We start from the raw sequence: 16,473 nt of genomic DNA on the forward strand, positions 1-16,473 counted from the left end.
TTCAGCAAAGTTTAACAAAGTCCTTCCGCCTTTGTGACATCACTGCATATTCTCCTTTCTGGTGCCTGGGCAAGGCGTAAGGGGTTGCAGCTAAAAGCTAATCGGGGACATACTCCATAAAGGAGGTGATCATGGTATCACCCTTAAAGTTCTGTTACTACAGTTTATTTGCCTGTATATAGTGTAAGGGTAGATTGTGTCTTGAAGGTAGACCCTCCACTGGGGCAGTTTGGAATCTCTCCATCCAAAGGGGAACACAGGAAGGCACTGTATTTTGAACAATCACAATCCTTCCCTAAGTCCCTGGGGCACCATACTTTCTTCTCAAAAACCTCAAGTTCAAAATAAGATGCTGGTTCAATGCCCCCTATGTAAAAGAAAAGTTGAAATTCTATTTTTCATTAGATGGAAAAAAGAAATGATTGAAGAAAGCTCTGTCTAGTGCCTTTGGTGCCTGACCTTGCTCATTAGTCTCTCTTGCTTAAAAAAAAGGCTCGGAAAATTGCATTACCCTATACCATCAACCCTCACTCAATACAGACACAAAAGGCCAGAGAGAGAAATCCCACAGAGCTCTAGTATTGACTTGTTAGAATTCCAGGCGTCTGCCAGCAATGTAGTAACTCTCTATAAGTAATGAACAAACATCTGAGAAGGACACCGTGCCCTTTTTGATTCATGTTCTAGTCTTTTAGAGAATCTATTAATTGTCATTGTTTTTCCCCTGCACTTAACAATAAATTTTCCAGTGTGCCAATAGGTGTTCTCTGCTACTTCTATGGGGGAAATTTAACTTTTGCTCAGGTGGATTCTTTGTAAAGCAGGTTCCTCAAGATCCCAGTTGGAAATGCATGTATTAGAGCTCAGACTGGGCAGAAATACATTTTAATCTTCTTAAGAACTCCTAATGTTTGTGTTTTATGTGGAGGAGTAACACTTTTCACATTCTTTCTCGTGGCCACTAATAATCCTTTCTTTTGAGTGAATTTCAAGTGTCAAAAATGTGTCATGTAACATTTGTGTAAGTTTACCAACAGTTAACACTGAATCAATGATTTGCCTATTCTGGGCTTTTAAAAACTAAGATAAATATTTATACCATTTTCATATGAAACTTGTATAGCGAATATCAAGCAATGTTCCATGCATAACTCAGTGGGTACCCATGCACGGCAGGGAGGATGGCTGAGTCCCAGTAGGGAGCGGCAGAAGATTCCCTACTTGGACAGCAGTGCTTGGAGGCACATGGGCAATATGGGGACTTATCTAAAGGCCACATGAGGCTCTTGATTCAATAGGCATTGAATCAGGCCCATGGTGAGACGCAGCCTTTGCTGTACCTTTAAAAAGGCAGAGGCGCCAACTTTGAGTTCTCGGGGGGGTGCTCAACCGCCACTCTGCCCAGGTCCCGCCCCCTCTCCACCCCTACCTCCAAGCTCCCACCCCCCCCTTCCCGCCCCCACTCCTCCCCTCCCCCCACTTCTTCTTGCGCCCGCTCCTCCTCCTCTCCCCCAGTGCCTCCTGCACACTGCTGAACAGCTGATCACCGGCAAGCAGGAGGCACTGGAGGGAGGGAGAGGAGCTGATCGGTGGGGCTGCTAAGCACCCACTATCTTTCTTCCACGGGTGCTCCAGCCCCAGAGCACCCATGGAGTTGGCGCCTATGTAGAAAGTGCTAGCCAACATCCCCCTGCCCAGCATGTCCATTCTAGTAAGCAAATAGGCTGTGCTGTGGTCCCACTAGACACACCCACTCAGTCCCCTCTGTCTTGCTGTCTTCCGACCTGCAGCCAGTCATGGCTGCCTTTCCCATATGTGTGCTAGACATAAGAAAATTCCCCCAGAGACCTCTCCACCCTACAGCACATGAGCATAAGAGAAGCCATAATTTGGCCTAATGTTAGCATAATAGTACAGCAGATTTTGTGTTCACCAAGGCAGTCAATTCCATGATTGTTTCCACAACAAGTGTAACTTGGGTCCTTGTTTACATGAAGTATTTTCTCTTAATCACTGTGCCATTAACTTTAATCCCCTATTACAGAAGCATGAGAAACATTGCCAAGTTAACTTCAAAATTGTCAGCATAACTTTGGTTAAGGAAATACTCAACCTATGTCCTATCAGCAGGCTTAACATTTCATATCCTTGATCTAAACTGAAAGGAGAATAAAAGGCGCTGATGTATTTGACTGCTCAACTGCAAAAAAGGCAGCAAAACATGCTGACCAATCAGTAAGTGTGAAAGAACTTGGTAAAAAGTCACCCCCCTAATCGACCCCCCTTACTGTCAATATGCTGAGCTATCCTTTCACCACAAGCATTAGGTTTGAAGCACATGGTTGGGATAACGTGAGGAAGCATGAACTACCTTTGTCTCTTTTAAATCTGTCCCTTTCTGGGGCAGGTAAGGGATTTGAGATTTTAATGCAGTAAATATAGAACCTTTTGTGAGTATTAAATTATAATTTTTAACGTGAAGGATATTCAGATTAAACATTTCCTCTGCACATAATTTTGTCCTTAACTTCCATGGAATCCACTTATGATGCTCTCTAGCTATGTGCTTCCTTCTCATCTTCTTTTAGTACTACATTGAGAAAGGGGCCAAGATAAAGCGGATTCATCTGTTTAAATAATGGGCAAGACAAAAGAAAAACACAGGAAATTAGCTAGAACTTTCCCAAGATACAGGCAGAAGTTGTTTTGCTCTAGGGAAGAAGCAAAACAACTATGGGGTACTAGTTTCCAAGGGAGTTAAAGGAACCGGTATCCTCCATTTAGTGAATGCCATTTTTACTGTAGGCGATTTAAATAAACTTCTTAAAAGGGGTCAGTTTATATGCTCATTCACGGAGTACCCCTTGTTCATTTCAAATCAACCCATGTGTATTATTCCACAGTCTTTGCCCAGGCTGTGACCAAATCACCTTGGTGCTGATTTGGCATTCTTTGGGCAAAATGGGAGCCTGGGATACAATGACACTGATTTTACTAGTAATCATCATCACATCGCTGCCAATCCAGTCGAGTCCATATTTCCTGGGTTCAGCTGGCAGGACATGGTGGGCTGCAGGGGGAAATGGCCAGACCTTCTTCTGCTAGTTTCTCTCCAGAAAAAAAATTCCTGGAGCAGTGGCTCCACTAGGCTGGTGCTGTGCCATGACAACTTTATGACATCAGCGACATGCTGCAGTGCCTGAGGTCACTGACATCAATCTTTTAGTGTTTAGATTTAAAATCAGCAATGGTAATTTGTGATGGCTTATATTTCCCCCCTCACTTTTATTCTTAATCTGCCCAATAAAAGAAATACCCTTATATAATCTTATTTGGGAGCCATTCCTTGATATATCATAAAATGTAGAGGTTATGAAATAACTCCCTGCAACAATTACTTTGTTATAAATGACAAATCCCAGAGGTGTTGTGCCTTGCACTATCCGCTGATGGACTGTACAATTAATTACATTACAATCAACACACAGTGATAGCCTTTACTCAGAGAAAAATATACCACTGTGACCATTACAAGCTCTAATATATCACAATTACTTAATTTAACTTTTCCTTATAACTTAACTTCTCATTAGCTACTAATAGAATTATCCTGGTGTACAATGGTCTCCTGAAACTGTCCTAATTTGGTAGTTTGAAGATGGAGCAGCATAACATTTTGCTCTTCTCTTTCCTGAAATTTGTTAGTTAAAGACGCCCCCTTTGACTCTATGCTGGAGTTTTTCTGAGTCCTCATTTTCCTGATTGACAAGTTTTTTCCTGTAACCCATGTCATCTTTCTTGTCTCTTCTTGCTTTTGCAGTGTATGTCACCTTTTCTACTGCTTTTGTATGGTACTTCATACTCACTTCCATTTCTTTGAGTTTATTCACTACACTATCTTGTGAAAGCCAAAGCAAAAGAGGCATTCTTGGAGAAATGTGGAAGTCATAAAATGAAGGAAGCTATATCAGAGTTGAGGATGAATACTTCTTTTGTGGTGTTGTTCATCAAGGCCTTGGGTGCCATTGATCATTGCAATTAATAATTGTTTGAAGTCATTTTTATTAAATTTGTTAGATGTCCAGGGTGGCACAATCTTCCAAAGGACTCGATATTCTACTTTTGAGTAAGGACTAAGGTCTTACTTTTAAACTTTACATTCTGAAAGTATAAGTGCACTTCATAGAAATTGTAAGCTCTTTGGGGCAGAGACTTATTCTGTGTTTGCATAGCACCTAATGCATTGGGGTCCCAGTTCATGACTAATGCTCCTAGACACTACCACTATAGAAATAATATATTCATCAGTTAAAGAATATGTTCCGTTTCACAATAGATACACAGTGAAGTTAGATAACATACAATACTCTTGCTGGAATGTTGCAACATAACCCTATTTTATTTCTTAGAATTCACAACAATAGCACACAAGAACCCCAAACTAAGAGAAACAAAGCAGACTGCTCCCTAAAACAGAGGAACAGCTCAACCCACCTTACTGTCTGTACCATGATCAATGGAACTGGAGTCAGAAAGCCCATGTTCCGTGGAGGGACTGCTATTGATCAGATATCAGGAAAGAACACAGGGAGTTAGGCTGGAAGCCACTCAGGCACATGGACAGAGCAGAGCACAAATGTTCATGAGATTCCACTTGTTCAACTTGCAGATATTATCCTCACTGTAGGAAAAGGCAGCAATGATACAGAAGCTGAACAAGACCATGTCAGAAGACTATAAACTTTTCTACAGTGATATGGGGAAAAGAGCATAAAACTCAGCCTAGAAAAAAATGCAACTCAAACAGCGAAGGTGAATATATTGGATGCTTGCTCACAGCAGAGGGCCTGAAAGCAGATCCCAACAAGATCAAAGCAGTCAGAGACATGCCAGCTCCAGTGGATGTTTATGGTCGCTCCAATCTGTAGACCGGAGCAACCATAAACAACCGCATTACAAATAAAGTCATTCCACTTTGTGCCCAATATATGACATTGACATTTTGTGTGGAAAGTCTCCAGCTTTGCCCAGTGTGAGTGGCATAGTGTCCACTATGGACACTACTGGGGCGCTGGGTGTCAATAATTTGTTTTTAGTGTTTATGTAAAAATATTTGTAAAATTAGGAAACATGAATCTTGATCAATGGAACTGAAGCCAGAGAACTAATGTTCCCTGGAGGGACTTCTTGATGGGACGCCAGGAAAACTGGAACATGGGGAGTTAGGCTGGAAGACACTCAGCGACACGTATAGACCAGTGGTCTTGTTCAACTTAATCTCCATTCAGCCTCACTCTTTGCTAATGAAACATTGTAGGCTGGCTTTCTGCAGGCAGACTGTTGCTCGGCCCAGACTGCATACATCCCTACAGACCGCTTTAGCATGCATAAAGGATCATGAAACCTCTTGCATTTAAAGTGATAGCTTGTAATTTTCATGCAGTTTACAATACACCAGAGTAGGGTGAGAGGGAGGTTCACTTCACACATTACTGAAATGCAGCCAGTTCTATGGCAGAACAGTGTAGCTGTTCATTTATACACAGCAATACCGTACAACAGCTTCGGCAGAAAGTATAATACAGGGAATTTAATAAGGCAGCATGAAAATTCCTAGTTTAAACTTGTCCAGTACATTGGGCTAATGCTCATATTCCTGCAAAGAGTCTCACAGGACCTTGAGCTGATTAAAAGTAGTCAGGAGAACCTTGGTTTTTCATATCATAAGTATAACACCTTCAACAGCATAGTACCTGCTGGTCAGGAATTGGTTCAGTAGTGATTCGGAAGGAAGAGGGAGTGCTGTCACATGACCATCAACACCACTTCCTGGGGGAGGGGTAGCTCAGTGGTTTGAGCATTGGCCTGCTAAACCCAGGGTTTTGTGAGTTCAGTCCTTGAGGGGGCCACTTAGGGATCTAGGGCAAAAATCAGTACATGGTCCTGCTAGTGAAGGCAGGGGGCTGGACTCAATGACCTTTCAAGGTCCCTTCCAGTTCTAGGAGATTGGTATAGCTCCTATTATTATTATTTATTCCTGTGGCACCCTGAGTTTTCCCTATGTGCTAGCCACTTGAGGACTGATCAGGCACAACCTTAGCTAATAAGATCTGATGAGATTAGAAGCTTGAGGTGGCATGTTCTATCTGGTCATCATTGCATGAAGTAGAATCCCTGTATTGGTATTTTAATTATATAACTTTACACCCACAATCGCTCCAAGATCCAAGCTAGCACAATCTCATATTTTTAAGCCTTTTAAAAAGTCTATAATTGGTGTATTAATATAATTATTGCTGAAGAAAGAAATGACTTAAAATATTAATGTTTCAGTACAAACAATATTTGTCACCATGTTAATTGTTGAAGAACATCATCTTTAGCAGGTTAGATATTAGTTTAAAATAGAATTTTGTAAATTTATCTTTATGGCTGTTCCTTTCTGTGTCATTATATTTTATCCGATTATACATAATTTTCAGCTATTGCATTTATCTTGTGTCAGAAATAATATTGCTGCTCTCTAACATTTTTAGAACTGGAAAAATATTAATCAGACACTTCAAAGGCCTCATGCTGAAAAAAACATTTTAAACTCATAAAAGAACCACCATCTTTGCCCTACATCAAAACTAATTTTTCACATTTGAGATAAAAACACTGCATTACCAAAGTAAAGGTCAATCTGAGGGAAAAAAGGATTCTGGCTGACTAATAAAGTCATCTTTATACCAAACGATAATTTACAGTTTTAACAGAAAGATGTTAATTCCTTTTCCCTCTTGTTTCTAGGAGTATTAAGGAATTGCTTGCTGCTGGTCAGATAAATAGCTGTAGATTTAACCTTATCACTAGTCACAACCTTTATTTCTCTTCACACTGAGTGTGCAGTCATACTAGAGATGCAGGTTCTGGGGTTTGCTGTTCAGGGTTAGGTGTTGATTACTGTGGGGAAGTTATACCATCCAGGCACCTGTTTCCTTCAAAATAACCAACTACTGCAAAAAAAAAAAAATCTCATACTTTCAAACAGAACAGGTTGCCTTTAAGATTTGAAAGTGGTATTTGAAAATGTAAAATTATTAATACCATAAGCTAAGGAAATCAGAACCAATATATTGGCGTGCAGAGAAAACTCCATCTCACCAAGTAGAATGGTTACAACAAAATTATATCCGTGTATACACTACCCTGTAGAATTTTAAATGCATAGATAGGAATGCTCTTCTTTAACTCCTGAGCTAGTTGGTAGGGATGTCCTTCTTTTAAAATAATGAAATTATTGTGTTGATTCGCATCTTTAGAATTAGATTCTCATATGCCATTGTACAGGGGTTGGGGGCTTCATTCCTCCCCCTCCCCCCCAAATCCATGTACTGACCTATCACAACTGCAGGGATGTGAAGGCACAGCACCCCAGCTGTGTCCTCAAACTTGGTAAGGAGTAGATAGGGCCACGCTCTTCTGACACAGGCAATAACTTCACAAAGGCCTATGCCTTGGCATTATAGCAGCAAGCTAGGCAAGAGGTGAGCCAGAATGGGACTCTGGTCTTTCACATAAGTCCACCAAGCTGGAGAAGATCAGCCAGGAATCTCACAGAGGGCTGTCTCTTTACATCAGCCCAGCAAGCTGTAGCTGAGTCATGGAGCTCACAGAACTTTGTGTCTTGACATTGGATCAGCCAACCAGAGGTCTGGGCCTAGATATCAACTCAGGAAGCTAAAAGAGCTGGCCAGACATGCCAAACCCGTGAGAAAAAAAGCAGAAATTGGGCTTGTTTTTGGCTTAATTGGCTTGTGAGTTGCTTGTTGGCTAGTTTTTGTCTTGCAGCTTGTTGTGTGTTTGGCTTGTAGCTTGTTGCAGCTTGTTGCTTCTTTTTTTTTTATCAGCTTCCAGCAAGCAGGGGCAAGGGTGGGGGAGAGAGTCAGGGGTGCACAGCGGCCCACCACAGTCCCAGACTGCACACCGGCTGGATCTAGTCACATAGTGTGTTGGGGTCCTTAGGGATTGGCTTGTTTTGGACTTGTTTTGAAATGGGATTAGCTTGATTTTTGGCTTATTGTGAAAGTCGGGGTGCTTATTTACCGTGTGAAAGGTGGCAACTGTGGAGCTGACCCATAGAACTGACAGAAGATAAGGCCAGCCCAATAAGGTGGAGATAGTAAGGCAGTAACCACACAAAAACCTGGTCTCTGACGGAGCAAACAAGCAAGATTAGTGGTAACCAGTTGTCATAAACAGATAGTTAAGGGTTAATGTCTCTTTTACGTGTAAAGGGTTAACAAGCTCAGTGAACCTGGCTGACACCTGACCAGAGGACCAATCAAGGGACAAGATACTTTCAAATCTCGGTGGAGGGAAGTTTTTGTTTGTGGTCTTTGTTTTGGGGGTTGTTCTCTCTTGGATCTAAGAGGGGCCAGACGTACATCCAGGCTCTCCAAGCTTCCTTAATTAAAAAGGTGGATTAGTCTTTTATTTGTTTTTGTATTTGCAAATGTGTATTTGCTGGAAGGATATTTTATCACTGTTGCTGTAACTTGTACTTAAGCTAGGGGGGAAGGAGTCTCTTTAGTTTTTATAAGCTGTACACCCTGTAAGCATTTCCATCCTGATTTTACAGAGCTAGTTTTTACTTTTTCTTTCTTTAATTAAAAGCTTTTCCTTTTAAGAACCTGAGTGATTTTTTCCCCTTGTTTGAGACCCCAGGGGATCAGTCTGACTCACCAGGGACAGGTGTGGGGACAAGAGGAGGGGGAAGGTGAATCCCTCTTTGTTTTAGATTCAAGGAGTTTGAATCAGTGTGGAGCATCTCCAGGCAACCCAGGGAGGGGAAAGTCTGGGGGGGGGGGGAAGGAGGGGGAACGGTTAATTTCTCCTTGTGTTAAGATCCAAGGAATTTGGATCTGTGTTCCCCAGGGAAGGTTTGGGGGGAATGGGAAGTGTACCAAAACACTGTGTTTTTGGTTGGTGGCAGTGCTATCAGATCTAAGCCAGGATTTAAGCTTAGAAGGGTACATGCAGGTCCCCACCTTTTGGACCCTAAAGTTCAAAGTGGGGAACAAACCTATGACATGATTGGCAGCGGTTGGGATTTTTTAAGAACCAAAAGCTAGTGAGATTTTGTTTTGTTCTCTCCTTCTAAGGCTAGGAAAGCAGGCTAGAGGGGATTGTTTTAAAAACCAAAGCAAGGGAGTTTTTTTTCCTTTCTGGCTGTTTGGAAAAGCAGCCTGAGGGCAGAGGTGTTAAGTTTTCTAACAAGGCTTTGTTAGAAGGGGATTCCAGCTGGGCTTAGCTGAAGGGTAATTACAGTTTGCAGAAGACAAGTCACAAACCAGTTTTTCTCGTCTTTTCTCATTCAGAGAAGTCCAGTTAAAAGCTGCGAGTCAGCAAACACAAGCAAAAGGCATTTGCAAATGAATGTTTGTTTTTTCTAACTCATTCGGGCATAGAAAGGTTAGGAAATCTCTGTAACACCTCCAGCTCCCCCTCTATTCCAGGGACAGATGGAAACTCTGTCTCTGGCTTCCCTCCTTTAACCTGAATCCAGGGGAAACCGAATGGTCTTGTCAGTTCTCTCGGCTTTCCTGGCCCTGTATAATGGAGAGGGTCTTTGGGAAGACCATGATTTGCCTATTGTGCTGCTCCACAGTCTGCGCACAAATCCACACTCTCTGGCAGGGTATGAGCCTTCATGGGAACTGCTGTGGAGTTTGGTCAAGTATTCTTTTGTCCTATCACACAAGATGATGCACCATCACTTTACCACATGGACGTAACATCCATGGGATCAGAAATGAGGAGCTCCCCACTTCAGTTTTGGTTTGCTTTAACCAGGGCCTGTACTGGCTGGCTGAACAGGCTGGGGTCAGGGAAGCATAAAGAATGGTGCAGCCTGTGTAGTCCTCTGAGCACTGGGCCACTTGAGGAGGCATTGACCCTACTGGAGGTAAAGTGCCTACATGAGCTAGCTTTCTGTGGGGGTGATGACATTCTTCCCCATCCCTTAGTTGCGCCAGTTGCTAAGTAATGCAATTCAACCCTTGAAAACAATGCATTCGTTGCAGTATAGTCTACCCACGTTTCTGTAACTCCTGTTGATCCTTACTGGGATAAGGAGAGAGTGTGGTACTTAGGGTCTGAAGTGTCATTACTATTTATAGTTTTCAGCCTATGCTCCAGTACAGTTTCATACCGAATGTTGTTAGCGGAAATGAAAAACAAACTTTGCTTCATTTATGGCAACATGAAGCTATTCTGAGAGCAAAGAGTGAATTGAAACTCTTAAGTTTAACTCTCTAATTTTCTAACCGTGTTTGAAACGTGTTTTTCCCTATACCCCCTTGCTTTAATGCCTCATAGGACTGTTTTGTATTCATGGCTTGGGAGGAAAATCTAACGTTTTTCCATATTCCTGTGCTGTCATCATTCATTTTGGTACAGACTTGAGAAGTAAAGAAAGAAGTTAGCCAAAGGCATTTGTGAGTAATTACACTTGCCCCACATTTCTCAGGAGTTAGCTGGGAAGCCTCAGTGTGTACAAGGATTGTTCACCTCTTTACAGGAAGAGTCTGACAAAGTTTCGTTATCCATCTAGTATTGGTTATTGCTTATAATTTTCTGCAGCACAAAAGAAGGTTAACATTCTAGTTCTGGAAATGGAATAGATAGTTCTGTAATACTCACTTATAGAATTAGAGATTTATTGGACACTGCAAGTTCCAGTACCAACTCCAGCACACACAGGCAGGAAGACTGAACTTGCTAATCACCCCAGATCACAACAACAACAACATAATATACAAGACAACAGCTTAATGCTAAGATAAGGATATAGCACCATCTACTGATGGAGGTGCTGTCTAAAGTGGCCAGTACAGATCATATAGTATTGCAGCTGGCAGATAGTTCACTATGTGAAATCATTTTGAGGGGTGTTATAAATGGGAGACTCAGCTTAACTTGCCCATATAAAATAAAAAAAGTGGGGATGAGGGATAATCTTTGGACAGAGGAGGGGAATCCTGTTTGTGTATCGGTACCAGCATTTGAGCATGTTAGTAGTGGACAAGTCTTAATAACCTGGGAGTCTGTGGTTTGTGAATGTTATGTTGCATTTTAGATTGGACATAATGCTCCATTGGGAGTCTAATGTTGCTGACAGCCATAGAACACCCTTAGAATGTGTCTTCACGGGGAAAAAATGGTGTGATCTGAACCCAAGTTAGCCAACTTACAGTAAAATCTTACAAAAGACAGTGCAGTGTGTAGTTTCACAAAAGGTTGCCAGTCATGTTAAAGATTTTACCTTGAGTTAGTTCAACTGAGTTAGCCAGCTCAAGTTAAGAACACACTTCCCCGCCCCCTTGTGAAAACAAGACCACGTGTGTCCATCTGACTCATTCTACATAGGGACATACCAAATCCAGTGTCTGACAGTGGCCAACTGATGCTTCAGAGGGAGCTTCTAGAAACCCCACAATGGATAATTATGGAATAACCTGCCTACTGGGGAAATTTCTTCTTAACCTTCTTCAGTTAGTGGTTGGTTAATTCCCAGAATCGTGAGGGTTTATAACCATTTTAAAACAAAACATATATGTTATCATAGATGTATCATGCGAGAGCACCATGTGCCGCCACTGTTCTTGTAAGTAACAGATTAGGTACCTGACTTCAGGTGGTTCCCAAGTAGACATAGGTACCTAACTCAGCCCAGATACAGGTGCCTAACTTCCCAAGATGGGCAGGGCTTAAGACACAGCCTCCTTGTCAGCCCCTGCTCTTGGCTAGCTCGGGCAGGCTTTTGTGGATCCTGTTTTCAAGTGCTTATCTCTGCACATGCATTGTATAGGGATCCTAGGTATGTAACCCAGGCTTTGTGGATGCCACTAAGGGGCTAGGAGCCTAAAAGTTAGGATGAGCATTGCAACACTTAAGTCCCTTTGTGCAGAGGCACCGAGTCCCTGGGCACACTGGAGCTTGTGCACCCACAGAAAAAAATAGCGGGTGTTCAGCACCTACCAGGCACAGCTGTTTGGAGGCTCAGGAAGGACTGGAGAGGGCAGAGAGCGGCAGGCAGGTGGGGGCCTCATGGGAGGGGTTGGGGCGGGAAGAGGCAGAGTGAGGGTGGAGCCTTGGGGTGGAGCATCCGTGTGGAAAAATAAAAGTCAGCGCCTATGCTTTGTGGATCTGGGCCCTGGCATTGAAACTCATATTTCTGTAATGGGGAGCAAGTATGGCTTAGGGTATGTCTACATTACGATAAAAAAAACCTGTGGCATGACTGTGGGTGGCCCAGTTCCGTTGACTCAAGCTCAGGCTGTGGGTCTAGCAGTGCAGATGTTTGGGCTTGGGCTGGAGTCTGGGCTCTGAGACCCTGTGAGGAGGGAGGACCTCAGAGCCCGGGCTCCAGCCCAAGCCCAAACATCTACACTGCAATTTTATAATCCCACAGCCCAAGCTTGAGCCAGCTAACCTGGGCTCTGAGACTCAGCACCATGAGGTTTTTTAATCACCATGCAGGCATACCTTTAGAGGTTATGAGAGCTGGGCTCTGTTCCTGGTTCTCCTACTGACACATTGTGTGAGTCTGTGCAAATACCTGCCTCAGTTTCCTCATGTATAACATGGAAATTATGTTTCTGTATCCCATAGGATCAATGAACGAATGTTTGTAAAGAGCTTTGAGTTTCTTGGATGGAAAGGTTTTAGAAGTGCAAAGTAATACTAGTGGGATTAAGTTTTCCACCAAGTAGCCTTAATTTAATTAACCTTTTGATTGCACTATGCAACCAAAATTATTGTATGATCTCAAACAGGTCATCACGATGATGGAGCAGCCAAACTTGAGCAATGCTGTGAGCAGGTGCACCAAGTCATAAAGCCACTCACTGAAGTTTGGCTCACCTGCCCCCCTCATGACAGAAAGTTGGGTGGGCTAAACCTGAGTGGTGCTGTGACCCTGCATGCCAGGTTACAATAGATAGAGTAGGGCACCAGTTCTAGCCCCACAGGAGAAAAGGAGCTGCTACTGCAGGGTGAATCATGGACACACACACACACACACAAGTCATGAGCAAATGGAAAAACACTATCTATGACTTTTTTCACACCATGACAAGCTTAAAGCCTTAACAATGATACAAAATGTCAAGCCTCCAGGGGCTCTCTAAATTGCATGGGCCCCTGTGCACTTGCACCCTCTACTCCTCTGCCAGTGTTCCCAGGCCACATCCTACCTCCCAGTCCATCATGCTGCCTCCCCACAGCCTGTGTTTAACACAGCCTCTCCTTTGGTTCCCAGGTTTCTCCTTAGGTCCTCTCAGCTCCTTCTTTCCCTGTCAGAACACCAACTCCGCGGGACTGCCTCTCAATTCCTTGCCCCATTTCCAGGACCACCTCAAGGATTAATTCCATCCCTGTGGGCTTCTCCAATCTGCCTTTCCCAGACTCTTTCCAGAGTCAGGGAACTGCCTACGTCCTCTCTCCTGGACCTTCTCTGTAGCTTTCACTTGCTTCCTTTACAAAGAAGACCCAGGTTCTCCCCAGCTGGGTCTAATAACAAATCAAGCCCATTATAATCTCCAGATGCAGCAAAGTAGACTGAGCTCTGACTCCTATTAATTCTTTGTTCACCTGTGTGGGGTAGAAGCCCCATCACAGATGGGGTAACAAGAAAAGATAGATAAAGAGCTCTTGAAATTTAAATAATTTATTTCAGAATTTGTTTTATAAATCTGTTACAATTTTCTTAATAAAAAAGAAAAACAAAATAATGTCAACATGTTTGTTTATTAATAACAATCATTATTTACAGAAGACCTTATTGTGTCATCCTTACTCATGAGGAAGATTATCTTGCTCTGAGTAGTTCCACTGAAATCAGTACGATTGTTTGGGATTAAGGTTCTGCTCAGTGCAAGAATCACTGAGTTGGAGTCCATAGTGTCTAAACTGTGGTAGGCACTTCAGTAAACAGTTGAAAAGACATGCAGTATCTCCACCCCCAAGTATTCAAAAATTATGCATTAGGTACCCCCTAATGATAAGATTTTTAATACAATCATGAGATTTCAAGAATAGTATATTTGGCATTCTTTTTATTTGGTCTAGGACAGGGATTGGCAACCTCTGGCATGCGGCTCACCAGGGTAAGCCCCCTGGCAGGCTGGGCCAGTTTGTTTACCTGCCGTGTCCGCAGGTTCAGCCGGTCGCGGCTCCCACTGGCCACAGTTCGTCGCTCCAGGCCAATGGGGGCAGTGGGAAGCGGCGGCCAGCACATCCCTCGGCCTGCACCGCTTCCTGCAGCCCCCATTGGCCTGGAGCGGCGAACCGCAGCCAGTGGGAGCCGCGATCGACCAAACCTGCGGACGTGGCAGGTAAACAAACCGTCCCGACCCGCCAGGGTGCTTACCTTGGCAAGCCGCGTGCCAAAGGTTGCCGATCCCTGCTCTAGGACTTTTGCACCTTTAGGATTCATATTTTAAGCTTATCTCTGCTAATGTGAGGGCTAGCTACTTCCTTATTCTTTTTCAGTTAAAGGGCTAGCTACTTCCTTATTCTTTTTCAATTAAAGCTGAATTTCTGGTGTAGTTCCATGACTCCAGGATGTAGGGCTTTAAGAAACACCTCAAATATTGCAAAACTCATGATAAAATTACAAAATATAGAGACACCAGAAATGGTCTCTGCCCTGAATATACTGTAGATTACAATTCGAGGCAAGACAAGGCAAGTTGTTCTGAATGAGTGGACCCCTGGATCTGCACAGAGCCCTACTAACGCCATTGGGGCTCCATGCAGGCATAGACATTCGCTGGCATGCAGTTCATTGTAGGACTGGGTGCTAAGTTTGGCCATAACATTTTATAAGTAGAGCACGGTGAAAATTTTTGGATGAAACTTTTTTTTGGTCACCTCCCAAGAATGCAGGTTGAAACTCTGTGCACGTTCATGTTGAATTCGCCATATTGTTTCAGTCAGAACTCCCAAATCCCTCGAAACAAAAATTCCAAAGAAGTCAAAATGTTTCCTTTTGACATTTTCAAAAGAAAACATTTTGACTTTTCAACTCACAACAACTTTTCATTTCAAATTTTAGGCCAGTTTTATTACAAATACTTTTAAAGGTTAAAATAACCTTGAAAACAAAACAAAACTTTTTTGGTTCAGACATCAAATAAATAGATCTTATTTATAATGAGAACTCTGCTATAATTAGAGCACCAATTAGAGCACTGGAGTTTCTGTGACCAGAATGTTAGTTCAGCTGCTGGGACTCAGCACTCTGTCACAGTTGCCTTCTGGTTCTCGAATAGCCTTTGTGGCTTCATAGACAGACTATGTGAGAGAAACAGGGGGGGGAGCGACTTCCATCTCATGGTGCATGAGATGCATGGTGCATTAATTTGTTTTTCATTTTCTCTGGACAGATGGACAGAAGAAAATTCAAGAGGACTTTGACATAGACATGGACGCACCAGAGACAGAACGGGCTGCAGTGGCGATACAGTCTCAGTTCAGAAAATTCCAGAAGAAAAAGGCAGGATCCCAGTCTTAGTAGCTACCTTGTAGTTTAAAGTGGTAGTTCTGAGGTGATCTGTCAGGAAATTAATAAATAAAACTAAGATGCATGTACAGAATATTTAAAACCCTATTGGCAGGTATGTAACAATGAGCTTGTGAGTGGCTTCATCCTTGTGATTATCTCCAATCCCTTTTCTTCTGTAACTCACCATTTTACTTGATGTTGTAATAAAAAGTTAGGATGAAGTAATTAAAGTGTCTTCTTTCATCTGTCTTTATATTAATACAGCAAGCACAGTGTTACAAACAAATCCAGCTCAGATACCTGTTTTCCTCTTCACTTACAGCTTGGAGACATAATGTAGCACCGTGTATTATGAGATTTTTTTTCTGAGGGAAGATATAACATGTCTGAGCCCTGCTTACCTCATTTAGAGAATTCTAGCTGCCAGTCAAATGTGACAATAAAATGATTTTTCCTGTAATGAGGTGAAAGTGAAAAATCACAGACAGGAGGTGGTATGGAGGAGGCAGGTGAGCCATTTATTTTCGTCTCACAATTCGGACAATAAAATGGTTCAGGTGAGGAAATCACCACCCACAGTGGGTCCCAAGATCGAAAACAGAGAACACAATACATCCCCATTTGGATCCTACTGGTCAGAATTACACAGCTTATGCCAGATGTCAACAGTTCTAGAAATAACCCTCCCCCTCCACCTCCCACCAACATACACATTCAGAGATTTGATGTAGAGGGAGATTTTCCCCTCTAAACTCTTTCTTTCCTGATTATCCAAACAATGAATGTATTTTTCCTGACCCTCTGTATTTTCCCATGGTTTGCTAAGTAAACCACAACATATGCTTTGCCTCCTGTTACAGTTTTCTCTTTCTCTAGGTACTTTATGTGACCATCCTTCCCCACCCCCACCCCCCAGTCAC

At 42.7% G+C, this 16,473-nt stretch overlaps 1 protein-coding gene across 2 annotated transcripts in view; it reads left to right on the forward strand.

The window, feature by feature from the left end:
* Positions 1–15,781, forward strand: part of PCP4 (Purkinje cell protein 4) — a 73,706-nt gene extending 57,925 nt beyond the window's left edge. The window contains exon 3 of one of the 2 annotated variants that reach the window (XM_044985117.1): positions 15,435–15,766. In XM_044985117.1, the coding sequence (XP_044841052.1) occupies positions 15,435–15,562 (128 nt within the window). In that variant the 3' untranslated portion in view covers positions 15,563–15,766. Of the gene's footprint in view, positions 1–15,434 lie in introns of both variants that reach the window. The other variant, XM_044985110.1, reaches the window with a different exon arrangement.
* Positions 15,782–16,473: the final 692 nt, after the last annotated feature.

Source organism: Mauremys mutica, chromosome 1 (assembly GCF_020497125.1).
Source record: "Mauremys mutica isolate MM-2020 ecotype Southern chromosome 1, ASM2049712v1, whole genome shotgun sequence".
NCBI lineage: Eukaryota > Metazoa > Chordata > Testudines > Geoemydidae > Mauremys > Mauremys mutica.